We start from the raw sequence: 18,344 nt of genomic DNA on the forward strand, positions 1-18,344 counted from the left end.
ACAAGCACAGATGGACTATTTATAAAAAATGTATAACCTGTTGGGCCATAAAGTCTCAACAAGCATCAAAGAATGAATGCGTACCATGCAGGTCACGTCCTTTGCCCACAGCACAAGCAATGGATATCAAGGGTTTAAAAAATTAATTTGGTTAAAAAAGAAAGAAAGAGAAAGAAAGAAAGAAAGAAAGTGAGCGAGCGAGCAAGCCCCACATGCTTCTAGACTGCTATCAGGTAAAGGTAGAAATTATCATATATAGGAAAACAGTGGCCAGACGCGGTGACTCACACTTGTAATCCCAGCACTTTGGGATGCCACGGCGAGAAAATCGCTTGAGCCCAGGAGTTTCAGAACAGCCTGGGCAACACAGTGAGACCCCAGCTCTTAAAATATATATATGTGCATATATAAAAATAAATAAAACTCCTATTAAAAGACCCTTGGTTAGGCAAAGGCTTCTTACATGTGACACCAAAAGCACAAGCAACCGAAGAGAAAACAGATAAACTGGACTCCATCCAATTTGTAAATGTTTGTGCTTCAAAGAACACTGAATAAAACAATAAGATGACCCACAGAATGAAGAGAAAGTATTTGCAAGTCTTGTATCTAATAGGGAGTCTAGTACCCAGAACAGACAGAGAACTCTTATGACAACAGTAAGAAGTCAGCTAACCAATGAAAACATGGCAAAGATCTGAACAGACATTTCTCCAAAGGAAATATGCAAATGGCCAGGCAACATCTTCAGCCACTGTGGAACTGCAAAGCAAAACCCCCCTGAGCGATCGTTGCCCCTGCACCGTGGAATGGGTATCATCAAAAGGACAGCGCCTGAGAATATACAGGGGTACAGCTGCCTTGGAAAACAATCTGGCACTTCCTCAAAATACTAAACAGCATTACCACATGACCCAGCAACTCCACTCCTAGAATATACCCAAGAGAAATAAAAACACACTACCTAAAAACTGTTACACAAATGTTCAGAGCAGCATTGTTCATAATAGCTCCAAAGTAGGAAAAAAACAAACATCCATCAAAAGATGAACAGATGTTTTTAAACGTGGCCTATCCATACAATGAACATTACGCAGCCATGAAAAGGAATGGCACACTGACCCAGGGGGCACGATGGATGGACCTTGGAAACACGCTCAGTGAAAGAACAAAAAAAACACATTTCATAAAAGAACAAAAAAACACATTTCTATGAAATGCCCACAACAGGCAAATCCACAGAGACAGGATGCAGATGGGTGGCTGCCAGGGGTTGGGGGAGGATGAGAAGGTGGGAAGTTGGGGTAATGGCTAAGAGGCACAGGGTTTCCTTTGGAGGTGATAAAAATGTTCTAAAATTGGTTGTGGTGATAAATGCACAACTCTGTGAACTAAAATCCACTCAACTGTACACTTCACATGGGTAAATTTTATGGTGTGTGAATGACAAGAGTCCCCCCTTAACCAAGGGGGATAGTTCCAAGACCTCCAGCGGCTGCCTGAAACTTGGAACAGGACCGAGCACCAGCCTGGATGTTGGTACCTGCTACTAAGCGGGCTAAGGGGCAGGCAGCTGCACGGCGTGGGTGCACTGGACAAAGGTTAGATTCACGCTCCCGGCAGGCAGGACAGGACAGTGAGACTGTGATCACGCTGCTCAGAATGGTGCACAACTGAAAACTTATGAACTGCTTACTGCTGGAATTTCCCATTTAATACTTTCAGACTATGGCTGACCATGGGCAACTGACACCATGGAAAGCAAAACCACAGGTAAGGGGAGGGTACTAAGTGTCTCAGTGAAGCTGACAAAATTCTGCCACGGGCGGCAGAACAGGGATGGAATGGGACACACTGCACAGGCGAATTCGGCCGGCGGTGCTGAGTCTCCCAATTCCTAGGCTATGGGTAGGTTTGTGGGCATTGCTGTTTACATTTATGGTCCACACATGATTTGGCATGTATCAAACATCATCAGTTTTTAAAATATACTAAGATCTATAGTATTAACATATCAAAAATTCCTCTCAAAAACAGAAAAATCACACAAAATTTAAAAATACGTTAAGATTAAACAGTATTTGAGAGGCAGAAATAAAAGAACATGGATAAAATCCTAAGGCAAGGAGCACAGTCTGCTCCTTTTTTTTTTTTTTTTTTTTTTTTTTTTTTGAGACAGTCTTGCTCTGTCACCCAGGCTGGAGTGCAATGGCGCAATCTCGGCTCACTGCAAGCTCCGCCTCCTGGGTTCAAGTGGGAGACTGAGGCAGGAGTCATTCTTCACAGATACTGTCCACAAAGACAATCCAAAAGAATCCTACAACATGTTGTATCCATCTACAACACACAGCTAAAAAAAAAATGCTAATTTTAAGAAGTACTATATTAACAAGTGCCTAGAAATAAATCTAATAGATTTTTATGGAGAAAACCATCAGCTTCTATTATGACATTAAAGAAGTCCTAGAGAGAGCCAGGAGTCGTGGCACATGCCTATAATCCCAGCTACTCAGGAGGCTGAGGCATGAGACTCACTTGAACTCTGGAGGTGGAGGCTGCAGTGAACTGAGATCATGCCACTGAACTCCAGCCTGGGCAACAGAGCAAGACCTTGTCTCAAAAAAGTAAAAGAAGTCTTACATGGGCAGCAAACTGGGCCACCTCCATGTTTAAGTGAAATTAACAGTGTAATTAACGGTGTAAAGAGTCCAAGCTTCCTAAAGGAACACTAATGTCGGTAGTACTCTAACCAGAAGTCTGACAAGGTGAAGCAGGAACTTTAAAGCTACTGCCCACTGTACACAGACGCACCAAGGACCTCACACACCAGGACCATTCTGGAGATAAGGTGCCGCCCACTGTACACGGACGCACCAAGGACCTCACACGCCACGACCATTCTGGAGACGAGGTGCCGCCCACTGTACACGGACGCACCAAGGACCTCACATGCCAGGACCATTCTGGAGACGAGGTGCCGCCCACTGTACACGGATGCACCAAGGACCTCACACGCCAGGACCATTCTGGAGACGAGGTGCCGCCCACTGTACACGGACGCACCAAGGACCTCACACGCCAGGACCATTCTGGAGACGAGGTGCCGCCCACTGTACACGGACGCACCAAGGACCTCACACGCCAGGACCATTCTGGAGACGAGGTGCCGCCCACTGTACACGGACGCACCAAGGACCTCACACGCCAGGACCATTCTGGAGACAAGGGGTGCCCTCCCAACCGCAGACTGAGGCTCAGCACAAAGCTGCTGGGTGGCCCAAGGTCCAGGTCACAGCTGGCCTGAGACACCAGGAGGCCAAGCAGGCTGGCTCACAACCCAGATGACTCACCAAGCCTAACCCAACCTCACACCAAACAGCAATTCCAGGAGGGCTCAAGACTCCTCGAGGTGGCCGGGCACCATGGCTCACCCCTATGATCCCAGCACTTTCGGAGGCTGACATGAGTGGATCATTTGAGCTCAGGAGTTCAAGACCAACCTAGGCAACATAGTGAGACCCCATCTCTATTTTTTGTTTTTTTGAGATGGAGTCTCACTCTGTCGCTAGGCTGGAGTGCAGTGGCATGATCTCAGCTCACTGCAACCTCTGCCTCCTGGCTTCAAGCGATTCTCCTGCCTCTCAGCCTCCCTAGTAGCTGGGACTACAGGTGCCCACCACCACGACCAGCTAATTTTTGTATTTTTAGTAGAGATGAGGTTTCACCATGTTGGCCAGGATGATCTCAATCTCTTGACCTCGTGATCCGCCCACCTTGGCCTCTCAAAGTGCTGGGATTACAGGCGTGAGCCACCGCACCCGGCCTTTTATTTTTATTTAAAAAATTTTTGGCCAGGAGCCATTAATGGCTCATGCCTATAATCCCAGCACTTTGAGAGGCCGAGGTGGGCGATCACTTGAGGTCAAGAGTTCGAGATCAGCCTGGCCAACACGGCGAAACCCCATCTCTACTAAAAATACAAAAATTAGCCAGGTGTGGTGGCAGGCGCCTGTAATCCCAGTCACTCGGGAAGCTGAGGCAGAATCGCTTGAGCCCAGGAGGTGGAGGCTGCAGTGAGCCGAGACTGTGCCATTGCACTCCAGCCTGGGTGACAGAGTGAGACTCCATTAAAAAAAAAAAAAAAAAAAAAATTTGTAAAGACTCCTAGAGGAAATACAGGGAGCAGCTTTACGGCTGCAGAGTGGGGACAAGTTTCTTAAAGCAGACCCAGCATGCACATACCACATAGGAAAAGGGTGATAAATTTGAGGAGTACGATGAAATTAACAAACTTTGGTTCATCAGACACTATAAAATTAAGGTTGCTTTTAAGAACCTTTACACACTGAGAGGTGCATGAATGGAATTTCATGACCAGGACTTGCTTCAAAACAATGGAATGGAAGGAATGGGAGAGGGGAGGCTGGCCAGGTGCGTATAACTTCTGAAGTTGAGTGAAAGAACAGGGGGCTCTCTCTAAAGATTTCCAAACTAAAAAAGAATTTTTTTAAAGACATCACTAAAAATGAAAAGATACACCCACCCACGGGCACAAGCCCACGACAAACAGTGCACAGGCAGGGCAGGAGCCCCCGGTGCAGGCCCAGAACCCTGGCATGACACACACGCAGGACCCCATGCCAGGTGGTGCGAGGTGGAGGACGCCGTGCCCACATCCATCGCTCAGGAAACACGAGAGCAGCCGGCCAGAGCCCTGAATCTCACCTCAGGGGACTCCTGCACCAAGGCTGGGGCACCACGAAGCCTGCTGCCCATCGCCAGGGGACACCTGCTCTTTTCACATGCCTGACATGCATGGGCAAGGGCCACATCTGGGATCCTCTCCGACAGGGCAGGGTGTGCAAAAGAGGACGCAGCCCCAGCAACAGGCAACTCTATGTAGAGCACCTGGGTAGTCCCTGCTCTCTTTATTTTTGCGAATATTTTGTAAATTTGAAGTTATTTCCACATAAAAAGGTAAAATCAAGCTCCCCACCAGCCCGAGCCCGGGAGGTGCTCTCAGGAAAGCCACCATCGCCTCCAGCAGGTAGCACCTAGGCTGGAGCAGAGGTGATTATGTGTGGCAGTAATCTGCCCCGCTGTCCCCAGTAGTAAAGAAAACTTCACATAAATTTTCAACCCCACTTCCACCAAAAGTAAGTAAATATGGTGAAAGTGAAGAGAGACAGAAATCAGCTACACTGTGGTGTCTCCCCTCTGCTGAGAACATCTTCTACATGCCTGGGGTGCTTCAGGGAAGAGAACCCGGCCTAGAGGAACGGTGCCCCACAAAGCTAGGGGTGGGAATGACATGGTTGGGTACCCAAGTCGCCGGGGGCAGGGCAGAGCTGTCTAAATGGCCAGATGACTGTGGTTCATGGCCCACAGCCCTGCTCTGCGAAATGTTACCTTTAGTTCAGTAAATGCCAGCATCTTTAGGAGAGTCTGAGTGCAGAGGAAGGTGCGGTGAGGCCAGTGAGAAACACAGCCCATGCTCTGAGCACTCAGAGTTTTCCCCAGCACAATTTTTATTTGCTTCAGCTTTTTCAATTAAAACAAATCTAGGCCAGGCACAGTGGCTTATGCCTGAAATCCCAACACTTTGGGAGGCTAAGGCAGGCAGATTACCTTAGGTCAGTCAGGAGTTCGAGACCAGCCTGGCCAACGTGATGAAACCCCATCTCCACTAAAAACACAAAAATTAGCTGGGCGTGGTGACGTGCACCTGTAATTCCGGCTATTCGGGAGGCTGAGGCAGGAGAATCGCTTGAACCCGGGGGGCTGAGGTTGCAGTGAGCCTAGATCACGCCACTGCACTCCAGCCTGGGCGACAGAGCAAGACTCCATCTCAAAAAAAAGAAAAAAAAAAAAAACTATTTCCAGATACAGTAATGTCCATTTCTGTAGAGGAGAATCCCTCCTGCCTGTCAGCCTGCACCGGGAAGGGCTCCATTGTGAGCTGCCAGCTACAATCTGCACTAAAACCCAGAAAACCAACAAAGTCACAGGAGGGCAGGAATGAGTCAGTGTCTCAAACGGCATTCAGGTCTGTTCCTCATACAGGAGAGCAGGCGCTCCTGCAGGCTGCATCCACCCAGGTGCCCTCCCGAGCTCCCAGGCACTGGCTGGACCTGCCCTGCAGCTCCTCCTTCCAATGTGTCGTCCTGGCGCTTCCTTCCCGAGTGCCCACCACTCCAGACCCGATGCAGGTCAAGCACAGGGAGCTGCCACCTGTGGCCTCAGGGCCCCTGCCATGCCTCCCAGTGCCACCCGCAGCAGCCAACTCATGCACCCACACTGCCCGGGAGGCACCCACACAGGGCCTCCCGGTGCCACCCGCAGCAGCCAACTCATGCACCCACACCGCCCGGGAGGTACCCACACAGGGCTCTCTCCATTGGGCACTGAGCCAGTGTCTCCTGCTTCAATCCATGCCAGATACAAACTTTTATAAAACAAAATTAACAGCCAGAAACATGGAGGAAAAAAAGAATTAAAAACACAAGCCAAAGGGGGCCATGGCCGGTGGCTCTAATCTGTAACCCTAGCACTTTGGGAGGCTGAGCACCACTTGGGCCCAGGAGTTCAAGGATGGAGTGAGCTAGGATCGCGCCACTTCACTCGTGCCTGGGCGACAGAGCAAGACCCCGCCTCAATTAAAAGAACAAAACAAAACCTCTGCAGGTACCCACTAGGTGACAGCTAGGATCCTCACAGGGCCTACCTAGTGGACTCAACGCCCCCAAGACAGAACAGCTTCCCCACCCTCTGAGGACGGCTGTGCAGGTCAACAGCCTGGGGCTGCAGCAAGTGCCCAAGGGAGACAACGCCTCCCGACAGTGACCCCAGAAGAAGTTCCAGAATAGTGACATCTTTATTCCAGAGTCAACATACTACCCTCCAGCATTAGACTACAGACTAAGGCTGGGGCTGGGCGAGGTGGCTCACACCTGTAATCTCAACACTTCGGGAGGCCTAGGCAGGAGGATTGCTTAAGCCCAGGAATCCAAGATCAGCCTGGACAACATAGTGAGACCCTGTCTCTATAAAATAGACTAGGGCCAGGTGGCCTCCAACACTGCGGGAAGTGAGTCCAGGTAGGAAAAAAGTGCCTTCCGAATTCTGGGGCCCAAGGTGCCTACCCTGCAGGTAATAGTAGACAGACACTCTCTGGACTGCGGGGCCAAGGCCCGCCACCCAAGGCCCTCAGCAGCCGGCATATACCACCTGTGAGTGACCTTGTCTACACAGGACTTTGCTATCCGTCCGCCAGGACCTGAGGGAAGAGAACTGCCGGACCCCATTCCTGCCCTTCTGCCACCATTTCAGACACCCCACAGGGACTCATTTTGGGGGTTCCCAAATGAGTTCCCACTGACTTCCAGGAAATCCATAAGCTGCTCTATGACCCCAGCTTGGGTGACCATCTCTCCTTGCCACGCTGACCCTTTTCCCCTGACCTCGCAGTGCCTCAAGCTCCAGGAATGGCTCAGAAGGGGTGCAGAGCCAGTGGTGATGGCACGGTGGGTCAAGGAGTCACCCCTGGAGGTGATGTGTCTGGCAGAGGCCTTGGGGAGCTCAAAAGGATGGCACTGGGGGTGCATGACTGTTCATGAAGCCAAAGAGAAATTAAAAGAGGCAGCAGAAGGAACTTTCTTCATGTGAGATAGTTCAAGTTCAGACTACCTGCTAACAACATCTATTAGGACATGGGCTGGACCAACTAATCTTCATATGGAATACCAAGACAGGAGATCCAGACGAACTCCATCATGTGCACCAAGCCCAAGCTCAAACAATCAGCTGGTGCAGCATGTCTGCTGAATGACTGTGCTGTGATGGGCTAGGACCAGCAGGCGGCCCAGGGGCCCTAGACTACTCTGTTCACCTCCATCCAACCACATCGCTCTGCACACCAGGCACCACCTCTGTAGGCTCACCACTAACAAAGGGACCGGTACCATCTGAGGACTGCCTTTACCAACAAGACTAAAAGATTTCTTGGAAGAATATCAATTCCAGGGGTCAATGTTTCTCTTTCTCTAAACATCCCTCACATAGACGATCTCCAGATGCAGCTGCGTCAAAGAGAACCAAAATTCAAGAGACTGCTCTGGATAACCATGCAAAACCCCTTAGAGACAGGGTCTCACTCTGTCACCCAGGCTGGAATACAAAGGTGCGATCACAACTCACTGCAGCCTCGACCTCCTGGGCTCAAGCAATCCACCCACCTCAGCCTTCCAGTGTTAGGATTACTAGCCAGAGCCACCGCACCCAGTCAACTTTTCTAACAGCTCAAGTCACTCTAATTTAAATGCATGAGAAGTATCTAGGTATTTAAAGTTCGCCACGTATTTTCACCTAAGTGATGCTTCCCTTCCTAAGGCTGACCAAGACCAGTTGATCCTTTTAAACTCAAAATAAAATGACACCAGTGAAGGCGGGAGGAGCACCCTATCGGGGTGAAAGCGGGAAGAAAACCTCATTCGAATGAAGGTAGGAGGAGCACCCATCACAAAGCCTTGCCTATCTGAGGTTCTTGTCCGTGAGGTTGAAGTCCAGGCTCTCGTAGTAGAGGAGCTCCTCCTACAAGATCTGAAGCAGTCAAAGGAACCAAACCGACATAGGCCGTCTGCCTGCTGATCACAGTCTCTTTTAAAAAAGACACTTTCTACTTTGCATTCTGATGAACCTAGGAGTTTTGTTAAACAGATTATGCGTGTATTTATCCCTCATTTCATGCAATAACCAAAGAGAGTTATCAGGAAACCCTGTTTGTCTTTTCACCCCATGTATGAACTCTCATGTGAATGAGTCCTGCAGTAATCCATGTTAAGGGAGCCCTAATTTCAAACTGGTGCAAATGGAAAAGACTTTCCCTTTTCCTTTAAGACTAAAGACAAAATGTCCTCCTGACCGGGCTCGGTGGCTCACGCCTCTAATCCCAGCACTTTGGGAGGCCGAGACAGGCGGATCACGAGGTCAGGAGATCAAGACCATCCTGGCTAACATGGTGAAACCCCGTCTCTACTAAAAATACAAAAAATTAGCAGGTGTGGTGGTGGGCACCTGTGGTCCCAGCTACTCAGGAGGCTGAGGCAGGAGAATGGCGTGAACCCGGGAGGCGGAGCTTGTAGTGAGCCGAGATCGTGCCACTGCACTCCAGCCTGGGTGACAGAGCAAGACTCCGTCTCAAAAAAATAATGTCATTCTATACAGGTGCAACTCAATCCATTAATAAAAACTGATGTATGCTGGAGAGAGGAAGTGAAAAGAAAAAATAGGGCTGGGTGCGGTGGTTCACGCCTGTAATCTCAGCACTCTGGGAGGCCGAGGCAGGCAGATCACCTGAAGTCACGAGTTTGAGACCATCCTGGACAACATGGTGAAACCCCATCTCTACTAAAAATACAAAAATTAGCCAGACACCGTGGCACACACCTGTAGTCCCAGCTACTCGGGAGGCTGAGGAACGAGGATCGCTTGAACCTGGGAGGTGGAGGCTGCAGTGAGCCGAGATTATGCCATTGCACTCCAGCCTGGGCAACAGAGCAAGGCTTCATCTCAGGGAAAAAAAGAAGAACAGAAAAGAAAAAATAACAATAAATCAATGTAAGGCCAGGCATGGTGGCTCACGCCTGTAATCTCAGCACTTTGGGAGGCCGAGGCAGGCAGATTGCTTGACCCCATCTCACCAAAAAATAAAAACATTAGCAGGGCATGGTGGCACATGCCTGTGGTCCCAGCTACTCAGGAGGCTGAGGTGGGGGAGTCGCTTGAGCCCAGGAGGTCGAGGCTGTAGTGAGCCATAACCATGCCACTGCACCCATCTGAGCAGAAGAGCAGGACTCTGTTCAGGAGATTCTCCTGCCTCAGCCTCCTGAATAGCTGGGATTACAGGCGCGCACCACCATGCCTGGCTAATTTTTACATTTTTAGTACAGATGGGTTTTCACCATGTTAGCCAGGCTGGTATCAAACTCCTGACCTTGTGATCTACCCACCTCGGCCTCCCAAAGTGCTGGCATTACAGGTGTGAGCCACACACCCAGCCCTGCCTGTTTTTCAAAGTGTTTATTTACCGCTGTTATTATTTAATCATAGTATATCAAACTTACAAAAGAACAGATTATAACCTTAAAACTATCTCTTTTAGCCTGGCGCAGTGGCTCACGCCTGTAATCCCAGCACTTTGGGAGTTCGAGGCGGGTGGATCACCTGAGGTCAGCAGTTCGAGACCAGCCTGGCCAATATGGTGAAACCCCGTCTCTACTAAAAATACAAAAATCGGCCGGGTGTGGTGGCAGGTGCCTGTAATCCTAGCTACTCGGGAGGCTGAGGTAGGAGAATCACTTGAACCCAGGAGGCGGAGGTTGCAGTGAGCCAAGATCACCGCACTGCACTCCAGCCTGGGCAACAAAGCAAGACTCCACCTCAAAAAAAAGGGGAAAAAAAAAAAAGAACTATCTTTTTTACTTGAAATTTTAATTTTTTAAACCACTAGAATTATAAAAGCAGTCCGTCCCTGAAGGCAGATTCTGTTCTGTCCACAGGGAATAAGGAAGATCCTCTTTCTCTAAAATCTCTAAAACGCTGCTCAGATGGGGTCACATCTCCCTTCCAGTGTGACTGGCTGGCCTGAAGCATAACATCCTCAGATGCTCTAGGTGGGTCCTACACCAGAGCCATTGGTTAGTGCACACCATAACCAACTAGACTCAGCATCCCCGCCCACGGCTGCACATCAAGAAGCTTCACCATGGGCCAGGCACAGTGGCTCGTGCCTGTATTCCCAGCTGAGGCTGGGAGGAGGCTGAGGCGGGAAGATCGCTTGAGTCCAAGAGTTTGAGGCTACGGTAAGCCATGATCACGCCACTGCACTCCAACATGGGCAACAGAACAAGACCCTGTCTCTAAACATAAAATAAAAAATAAGAAGCTTCATCCTCATCTACACAGAATTCAAATGCACAGCTGAGGCCTCCTACATGCACCCAGGGGTAGTGCCCAGGGCCTAAGAACGGGGCTGCCAGATCAGCTGCCTCTCAGACCACAGCAAGGCAGTAAACCCAGTTTCAGGCAGCAGTCAGTACTGTATTGAGAGCCTGCCCCTCACAACCACCCCAGAGGTGGGTCCAGCACCATGGTGCCAACAGGCCAGGCGCACTGGGAGCTCCTCCACTGGTGGCAAGGTGGCCTGAAGCACCAGCATCTCCTGGAGACTGGGAAACCCAGACTGCAGAGACCGCGGCCAGGAACACTCGTCCAGGTTTGTTTCTGTCTCTCTACTCGAAGCTGAAATAATAGTTTATTCCGAAGTTAGGAAAAGAACAGAACCACATAGTACGCGGTTTAGCTCCAATACATGATTTCAAATATTTAGGTCGAGTTTTCTTCTCAATCAGCCCTGGCCACTTCAGCCCCCGTGTCTCTGCATGCAAACGCTGCCTCCTTCAAACAGTCCTGCCTACCCAACATCAGGAGCCAAAGAACAGAGAGCGTGCGGCCCGGCCAGGCCCGGCCTCTCCCAGAGCAGGTCATCATCTGGTACTGGCCAGGGAAGGGAGCACTTCAGACTTTTGGCTCTTCATTTTGTTAGATCATATTTTGTTTATTTTGCTTCAATTTCAGTAAAGCTGAAATTTTTAGACCTCTTATACAGAAGCTCTTAATACAAACCCTAGACTTTTTGACTTATAGGTAGAAATCCAAGCAAAACCATCTCTTCAAAGTCAGATTAATTTACAAAGACAAACACCTTGGTTTTGACGGGGTTTTCCCTGGATGGGAAGGATTATGAGCATTGTTTGTTCATTCTGTCTGAATTGACTAATTATCTGAGTATTTACAGCTCTGTGAAAAGAAACTGGACTTCACTTTGGCAAACTAGAGTAATATTAACAAAAATCACTTAAAACTTTTTTTTGAGACACAGTTTCACTCTGTCACACAGGCTGGGGTGCAGTAGCACAATCTTAGCTCACTGCAACCTCCCAGCCTCACCGCCCAATGCAGCTCAGCCTGCATGCGTCCCACCTGTACTGCCCTCCCCTCACATATGGGGCAGGTCTGACACCTCAGAGGGTCCTGCTCACTGACCCCCGGCAGTCCTGGAGGGTCTGTGTGGTACTGGGGCTCTAGGCGTCTCCCCCAGCCAAGCTGCAAGCTCAGCACCAGGCTGGCTCTACCCGCCCTGTTGACCGGCAGGCCCCATCTGTGCTCACAGCTCCTCCCCTTGTTTGGCCACCCTTTCCTCAGGGCATCTGCAGCAAGTGGGGGGCACAGCACAGGAAACGGGGCCAAGGCCACAGCAGTGGATGTCCCGACGCCGGCAGTCACTGGGAAGCCCAGGCCAGAGCCCCTTGGGTTGAAAGTCATACAGAGTTCCTGCGTGGGCTTCATTCCTTCTTAAAGTTTAGTCACTGAAATTCTTAAAAATCTTCACTCACGGCTGGGCATGGTGGTTCACGCCTATAGTCCTAGCACTTTGGGATGCAGAGGCATACTGCCTGAGCTCAGGAGTTCCAGACCACCCTGGGCAACATGGTGAAACCCCGCCTCTACTAAAAATACAAAATTAGCTGGGCACGGGAGCACACGCCTGTAGTCCCAGCTACTCGGGAGGCTGAGACACAAGAATTGCTGGAACCTGGCAGCAGAGGTTACAGAGAGCTGAAATCGTGCCACTACGCTCCAGCCTGGGCAACAGAGCAAAACCCTATTTTAAAAAAAAAAGGCTGAGCAAGTGCTGTAATTCCAGCACTTTGGGAAGCCAAAGCGGGCAGATCACTTGAGGTCAGGCGTTTGAGACCAGCCTAGCCAACATGGTGAAACCCCGTCTCTACTTAAAAAATACAAAAATTTGTCGGGCATGGTGGCGCACGCCTGCAGTCCCAGCTACTCAGGAGGCTGAGGCAGGAGAATTGCTTGAACCCAGGAGGCGGGGGGTTGCAGTGAGCTGAGATTGCGCCACTATACCCCAGCCTGGGCGACAGAGCAAAACTCCATCTCCAAAAAAAAAAAACTAGAAAACTACAGATCATTCCAAGCCTACAGACTAAAATCTTTTACAACATCTATTCCCCAAAAAGACGTGGTAAACAAGCAGAACCACACTTCAGGGGAATATTAGGAAGCTGCGCCAACAAGAAACGCAACGACCACACAGCACGGGCCCTGCAGGCTGTGCCCACGTCCTCCCAGGGTCCCGCACTGCAGGCTCCTTGTGGACTCAATGCTTGGACACGCTTACCTCTGCGGGGGAATATAAGGAGCGCACACGGTCGGCAGGACCGCACAGGGCTCAGCCAGAGCTTTCTTAGCCTTTTTTGCCTTCTTCCTGACTTTGGATGTGGACCTGACCGTTTTAACCGAGCTCTCTTTTCGACAGACGCCATTTTTCATTTCGACATCCCCGTAAATATTGAGAGGCCTCCGGGTGCAGCCTGGAGGCGTGTGGACATCACAGTAAGCGGTCTTTCTGACGGAGAAGGTGGTGCCACCGCCAGTCAGTTCCTTCACGGGCTCCATTTTCATGTACAGGCCAGCCTTCTGGGCACACGTCACATGGAATGCTGTGTAGCAGTTTGCTTTGTGGCACTGGATGCAGGCACCCACGCCCTTCTGCTTACAGAGGTAGCATGTCAGTTTCCACCGGGCTGGAGGGATGTTCCTCACCCCATCGATGGGCTCGATGAACACCGTGTTGGCAAAGCCGACCTCTGGGATCCACAGAGCACACACCACGTGACCCCAGCGGTCGTCATCTGTCTTTTTGAAGGCACCACCCTTGTTGGGGCACAGCACACAGTCGGCGGGCCGGGCCCGGGACTGCAGGCAGTGGCGGCAGAGCCACTGGCCCTCGGGGATGTAGGGCACCCCGTAGCACTCCTGGTGCACGGCCAGGTTGCACATGTCGCAGAAGAGGATCACGTTGCTGTTCTGACACTCCCCGTCCATGCAGATGCAGCACACGGCGTCCTCGTCGATCAGAGACTGCTGCTCGCCCTGCTTCTGGTTCTCGCAGTGCGACTCCTTCTCGAAGCGGTCCATCAGGAACTCAAACATGCTCTGCGACACGGCGGGGACGCAGTCGCCCTTGCGCTTCTCATTGACGATCTCCAGCCACGCATAGTCCTCCTCGTCCATGTCATACTCCACCTCGTTGTCCAGTTCCTCGGCCGACTTCTCGATGAACTTGTAGTACACGGGAGGCCTCCTGGGGGCGGACGGAGGGCTGTACTCCACGATGCGCACCTTGGGCTCCGGGAGGGCACTGGCCGAGGCCGGCGTGCCGTGGGCGCTGGGGAGGGCCTCGTTTTTCTTTTTGACTCTGTTGTTTTTGTGACGCTTAGTTCTTAAGCAAACAGGAGGCCGCTCGCTGTTTTCCTTATTGCTGTTGCACTCACTCATCTCTTGAGCAGTGAGGTCATCTTCCAATATGATCTCCAGGGGATCAAAAATACTGATCCTGTGCAAGCGCCCTTCAATTTCTATCTCTACCATCCTTTGAGCTTGAGCGTAGGTCAGCGTTTCTCGCGTAGGGGAGTGTTTAACACTGCATGGGGAAGAAGGATGCCTCGCTGCAGAGCCTCGATGACATCGTCCTTTCCTCCTCATTTGGTAATGATTACCTAAAATGAAGGCAAAAGTAAAGGTAATTCTACGCAGGGTGACCAAAGACTCGAGAAAGCCACAAAAGCATGCTTGGACAGATCTAGCTCAGCAGCTCAAAGCCCAATCAAAGCAAAACTCACAGCTAACCTCTTTCCAAGGTGTCCAAAACCACACATCCAGGCCTGAGCGAGTCCCCAGGACCAGGGAGGGAGCAGCGGTAACAGGCAGAGAGGCAGCCTGAGGAGCCCTCCTGAGCACCTGCGTCCCTACCACCACGCACCAGTCCCCTCTCAGACCACACCAACAGGCTGCGGAGACCACAGCAACGCTCCCCAAGGAGGAGGGGTCCGGCCCAGAGCCCACAGCTGCAGGACTTTCCCGGCATGCAGGCGGTCCCCCAGGAAGTCCACATACAGGGCTGGACCCCACCAGGCACAGAGGCTATGCCCACCAGACAGGCATGCTCAGTGGCTACGTGGTCCTATCGGATGATCCCCCTAAACCACTCTTCCCCTCCCCACTACTCCCAGGGAGAGCACTCCCATGAGCCCAGAGTCACCACAGTCCTTACAGCATTCCTGCTGGGGCCGGGGGTAGGAGACAGATCACAGCCTGTCCATCGTCTATAGACAGGCCCTCCACACGCACACCACGGCACAGGGGACCAACAGGGGAGCCCTGTACTGGTCTGAGGGGACAGTCTTGGCCCCTGGGAGGCCCCAACCCCGCTTCTGCAGAGCCTTGGCAGTGACCACCATGGAAACCACCACAGGCTGAGCCAACCTGCCCCTTCCCCTCAGGGGCACTCCTCAAGCCCCACTGAGACCATGGTGCTGGCCACCTCCTCCTCCTCTCTGAGAGAATCCAGACGCGTGCATGACGCCAAAGGGAATCTCTGTTCTCCCCAGCACACGTGAAGGCAGACGCTCCACTCAGGCTCCATAGCAAGGGGTGACCCCCAGGAACCCCTCGCTGCTTGCAGAGACCCTCACCAGGAGGGTCGCCAGCGCTGGCTCAGGTGCCTGAAGACTTGGCCACAGAGGCTTAGGAGAATCCGCTTTTCCAGAGGTGGGCAAAACCAGTGAGCTGCCACCCATACCTCCAGCTCCCTGTGGCAGAGGCCTCTGCTGTCCAAACACCACGGACTGCGTCTATTCCTAGCTGTCCCCAGGGTGCCTGGCGTGTGGACACCTCCTGTGAAGATCACCAGCTGCTGAGCAGTGCCTCCCTCCAAAGCGCCACACTTCACTGACAGGAAGCAAAATGATTTTTCAGTGACTGACTCGCAAAACAAATATTCTCAGCTGAAGCCCAAGGCATACTCTGCATCTAGCCCTGCCACGTCAGGGACGCCTGGCCTCCGGGCCCAGGGGGATCAGGGGCACCCACAGCAGCCTTGCCCTGATCTATTGGGCCTGAGAAAAAGCCCTCAGGGAGCAGGCTTCCCTCTGTGAGTCCCGAAAGGAAATCCCACAGACTTCAAGAGCACTTCTTAAGACAGACCCTCCAGACACTGCCTATCTTTCTCTGTATCAGACAGAAATCCTCATTGTATGCTAAAACTAGATTGCAATTACCTACAGAAAGGAATAGGAGAGAAAATGTGGTCGGCCAAACCTCAGCCCCCTGCATCTCCAGGGCCTCCAGGTACCCACTCAACCCTGGATTCCCGGTGAGCTGTCAGCACAGCCACCCCCCAGCCGGCCCTGTGAGCCCTGCAGAGGTGACACCGCAGCCTGCAGAGAGCGACCCTAGTGCACCCGGGACGCCGACACGCGTCATTACTGAGGTGGGGCAGAAGCAACAGTTGGTTACTCACCAGATCAGAAACGAACCTGTAATTTTCCCCTCGACAGCAAAGTCCTGAGTCGCCCTAACGACAAGCAGCCCCTGGAAACCCACTCTCTCCCAGGGAGCCGTGAAGCTCTTCATCGCAACACTTTCTACAAGGGAAGAACTGAACCGAAGGCTTCACGGCCACGGCAGCTCTGTACCCTCAACATGTAACTGGGACCCGGGGAAAGCAGGCCCTCAGCAGGGCAGGGCGACCCACGACCTCCTCTGCTTCACCGCTTCCCCCCTGGGCCGGTTCTGTCCCTGGCCCTTCCACCGGGACAAGCATTTCCACTGGGAGGGATCCGCGGGGGCACACACGTAGCTTCTCAAGGAATAATTCCCTTAAGTACATCCTGAAGAGCCCTGCGGGCCAAAGGCGGGGAAGGCTGCCCACAAGGCGGCCGCTTCCATCTTCCCACCGCCCGCCCAGGGAGAAGCCGGCCACGCGCCGGGCCTCTCGGTAAAGGCCACAGGGGCCGCGGCCGCTGAGCTGTGCGAAGTTGTGTGAAGCACACAGCACTCGGGACGGCGCTGGGCCAGCCAAACAAACACATCCGCCGATTCCACTAACTACACAACCACCTGGCGACAGACCCTCAAAAACAGACACGGGCGGCCGCGCTTTCTGGGCAGACGGGGCCGCACCCCGCGGGGCAGGGGCTCCCGCTGCTACGGATTCTCAGAACTCCCGCGTCCGCTCACAAGAGCCGCGTTTCCCGTAAACTGCGCCTCAATCGTGTCACTCGTTTTAAAAGGCCCGGGGAAGCCTCGCGTTCGTCGCGAGGCGTCTCCCTGCAAACGCCCGGGGAGGCCGCGGTGCCGGTTCCCAAGCCCGGCCGCCGCAGGCCGCGCGGCTCCTGGGCGATCTCGGGGCGCGTCCCTGCTCACAGGGAGTTCCCGTCTTGGCAGAGCTCGGCGGGCCTGTCTGTTACATAAGGGGCGGCCCGGCCGGCTCGGCGGCTGCCCGAGGCCCGACCCGACTCGAGCGCGGACTCCGGGCAGGCGCCCGCGGCCCAGGCCGCCGAGACCCACAGCCCGACTCGGCCTCCCTCGACTCCCCGGCCTGACCTACCCGGTCTCCCCGCCCGGCCTCCCCGTCTTCCCGCCCGTCTCCCCGGCCGCCCGGCCCGACCTCCCCGGTATCCCGGGCTCCCGGCCCGCAGACAATGCGGAGCCGCCGCCGCCGCCGCCGCCAAACATGGCGTCGGCACCACAACCCCGAGAGGCCGGGCCGAGGCGGCGGCGGCGGCCGGGCGGCCCGCGAGGCGGCGGGGAGGCCTCCCCGGCCAGGCCCCCGCCCACTCACCTTCGGGGCGCCGCGGCCGCGGGAGCCCGGCAAGCGGGCGGGCGCGGGGGCCGGCGCGGCCGAGGCGGTGCTAATGGCGCCCGCGGCTCCTCCGCCAACGGCCGCGCAGGCCGGGCCCCGCCGCCGCTCCTGGGCGCGGGCTCCTCTCGGCCGCGGCGGCTCCGGGCCCGGCAGCGGCGGCCGCGGACTCTCGGGCAGCGGCTCGCGCGGCGCGGGCTCGGGCTCGGGGCCCAGCTGGAGGCCCGGCTCGGGGGGCCCGGCCGGCGGGCGCGGGAGCGGGCGGCGGGCGGCGGGCGCGGGACGCGGGGCTGGCTCGGACGCCAGGGCCGGGTCGCTCGCTCGCTCCCCAGCGAAGCAAACAATGCGGCGAGCGCTCCGCCCGGCGCGCTGCGTGCGAGACGCGCCCCGCCCGCCGCCGCCATGACGCGCGGACTCCGCTGCCTCGGCCGCGCGCGGGGGAGGGGGCGCCGCGAGGAGCGGGGGCCAAAGGGGGCCCTTGAGGCGGCGGGGACCGGGCTGGGAGTGGGGGGTCGGGAGGATGGAGAGTGGGGGCCCTTGAGTTAGGGAGGAGCGGGCCATTAGG

At 53.8% G+C, this 18,344-nt stretch overlaps 1 protein-coding gene across 8 annotated transcripts in view; it reads right to left on the reverse strand.

The window, feature by feature from the left end:
- Nucleotides 1-18,126, reverse strand: part of BRD1 (bromodomain containing 1) — a 53,983-nt gene extending 35,857 nt beyond the window's left edge. For 2 of the 8 annotated variants that reach the window (XM_055374412.1, XM_055374410.1), the window contains exons 1-2: nt 17,762-18,126; nt 13,256-14,636 (exon numbers count right to left, since the gene is read on the reverse strand). In XM_055374412.1, coding sequence (XP_055230387.1) covers nt 13,256-14,622 — 1,367 coding nt within the window. In that variant the 5' untranslated portion in view covers nt 14,623-14,636; nt 17,762-18,126. The other 6 variants (XR_008674954.2, XR_008674955.1, XM_055374413.2 and 3 more) reach the window with 6 other exon arrangements.
- Nucleotides 18,127-18,344: the final 218 nt, after the last annotated feature.

This window comes from Gorilla gorilla, chromosome 23, assembly GCF_029281585.2.
Source record: "Gorilla gorilla gorilla isolate KB3781 chromosome 23, NHGRI_mGorGor1-v2.1_pri, whole genome shotgun sequence".
NCBI classification, from domain to species: domain Eukaryota; kingdom Metazoa; phylum Chordata; class Mammalia; order Primates; family Hominidae; genus Gorilla; species Gorilla gorilla.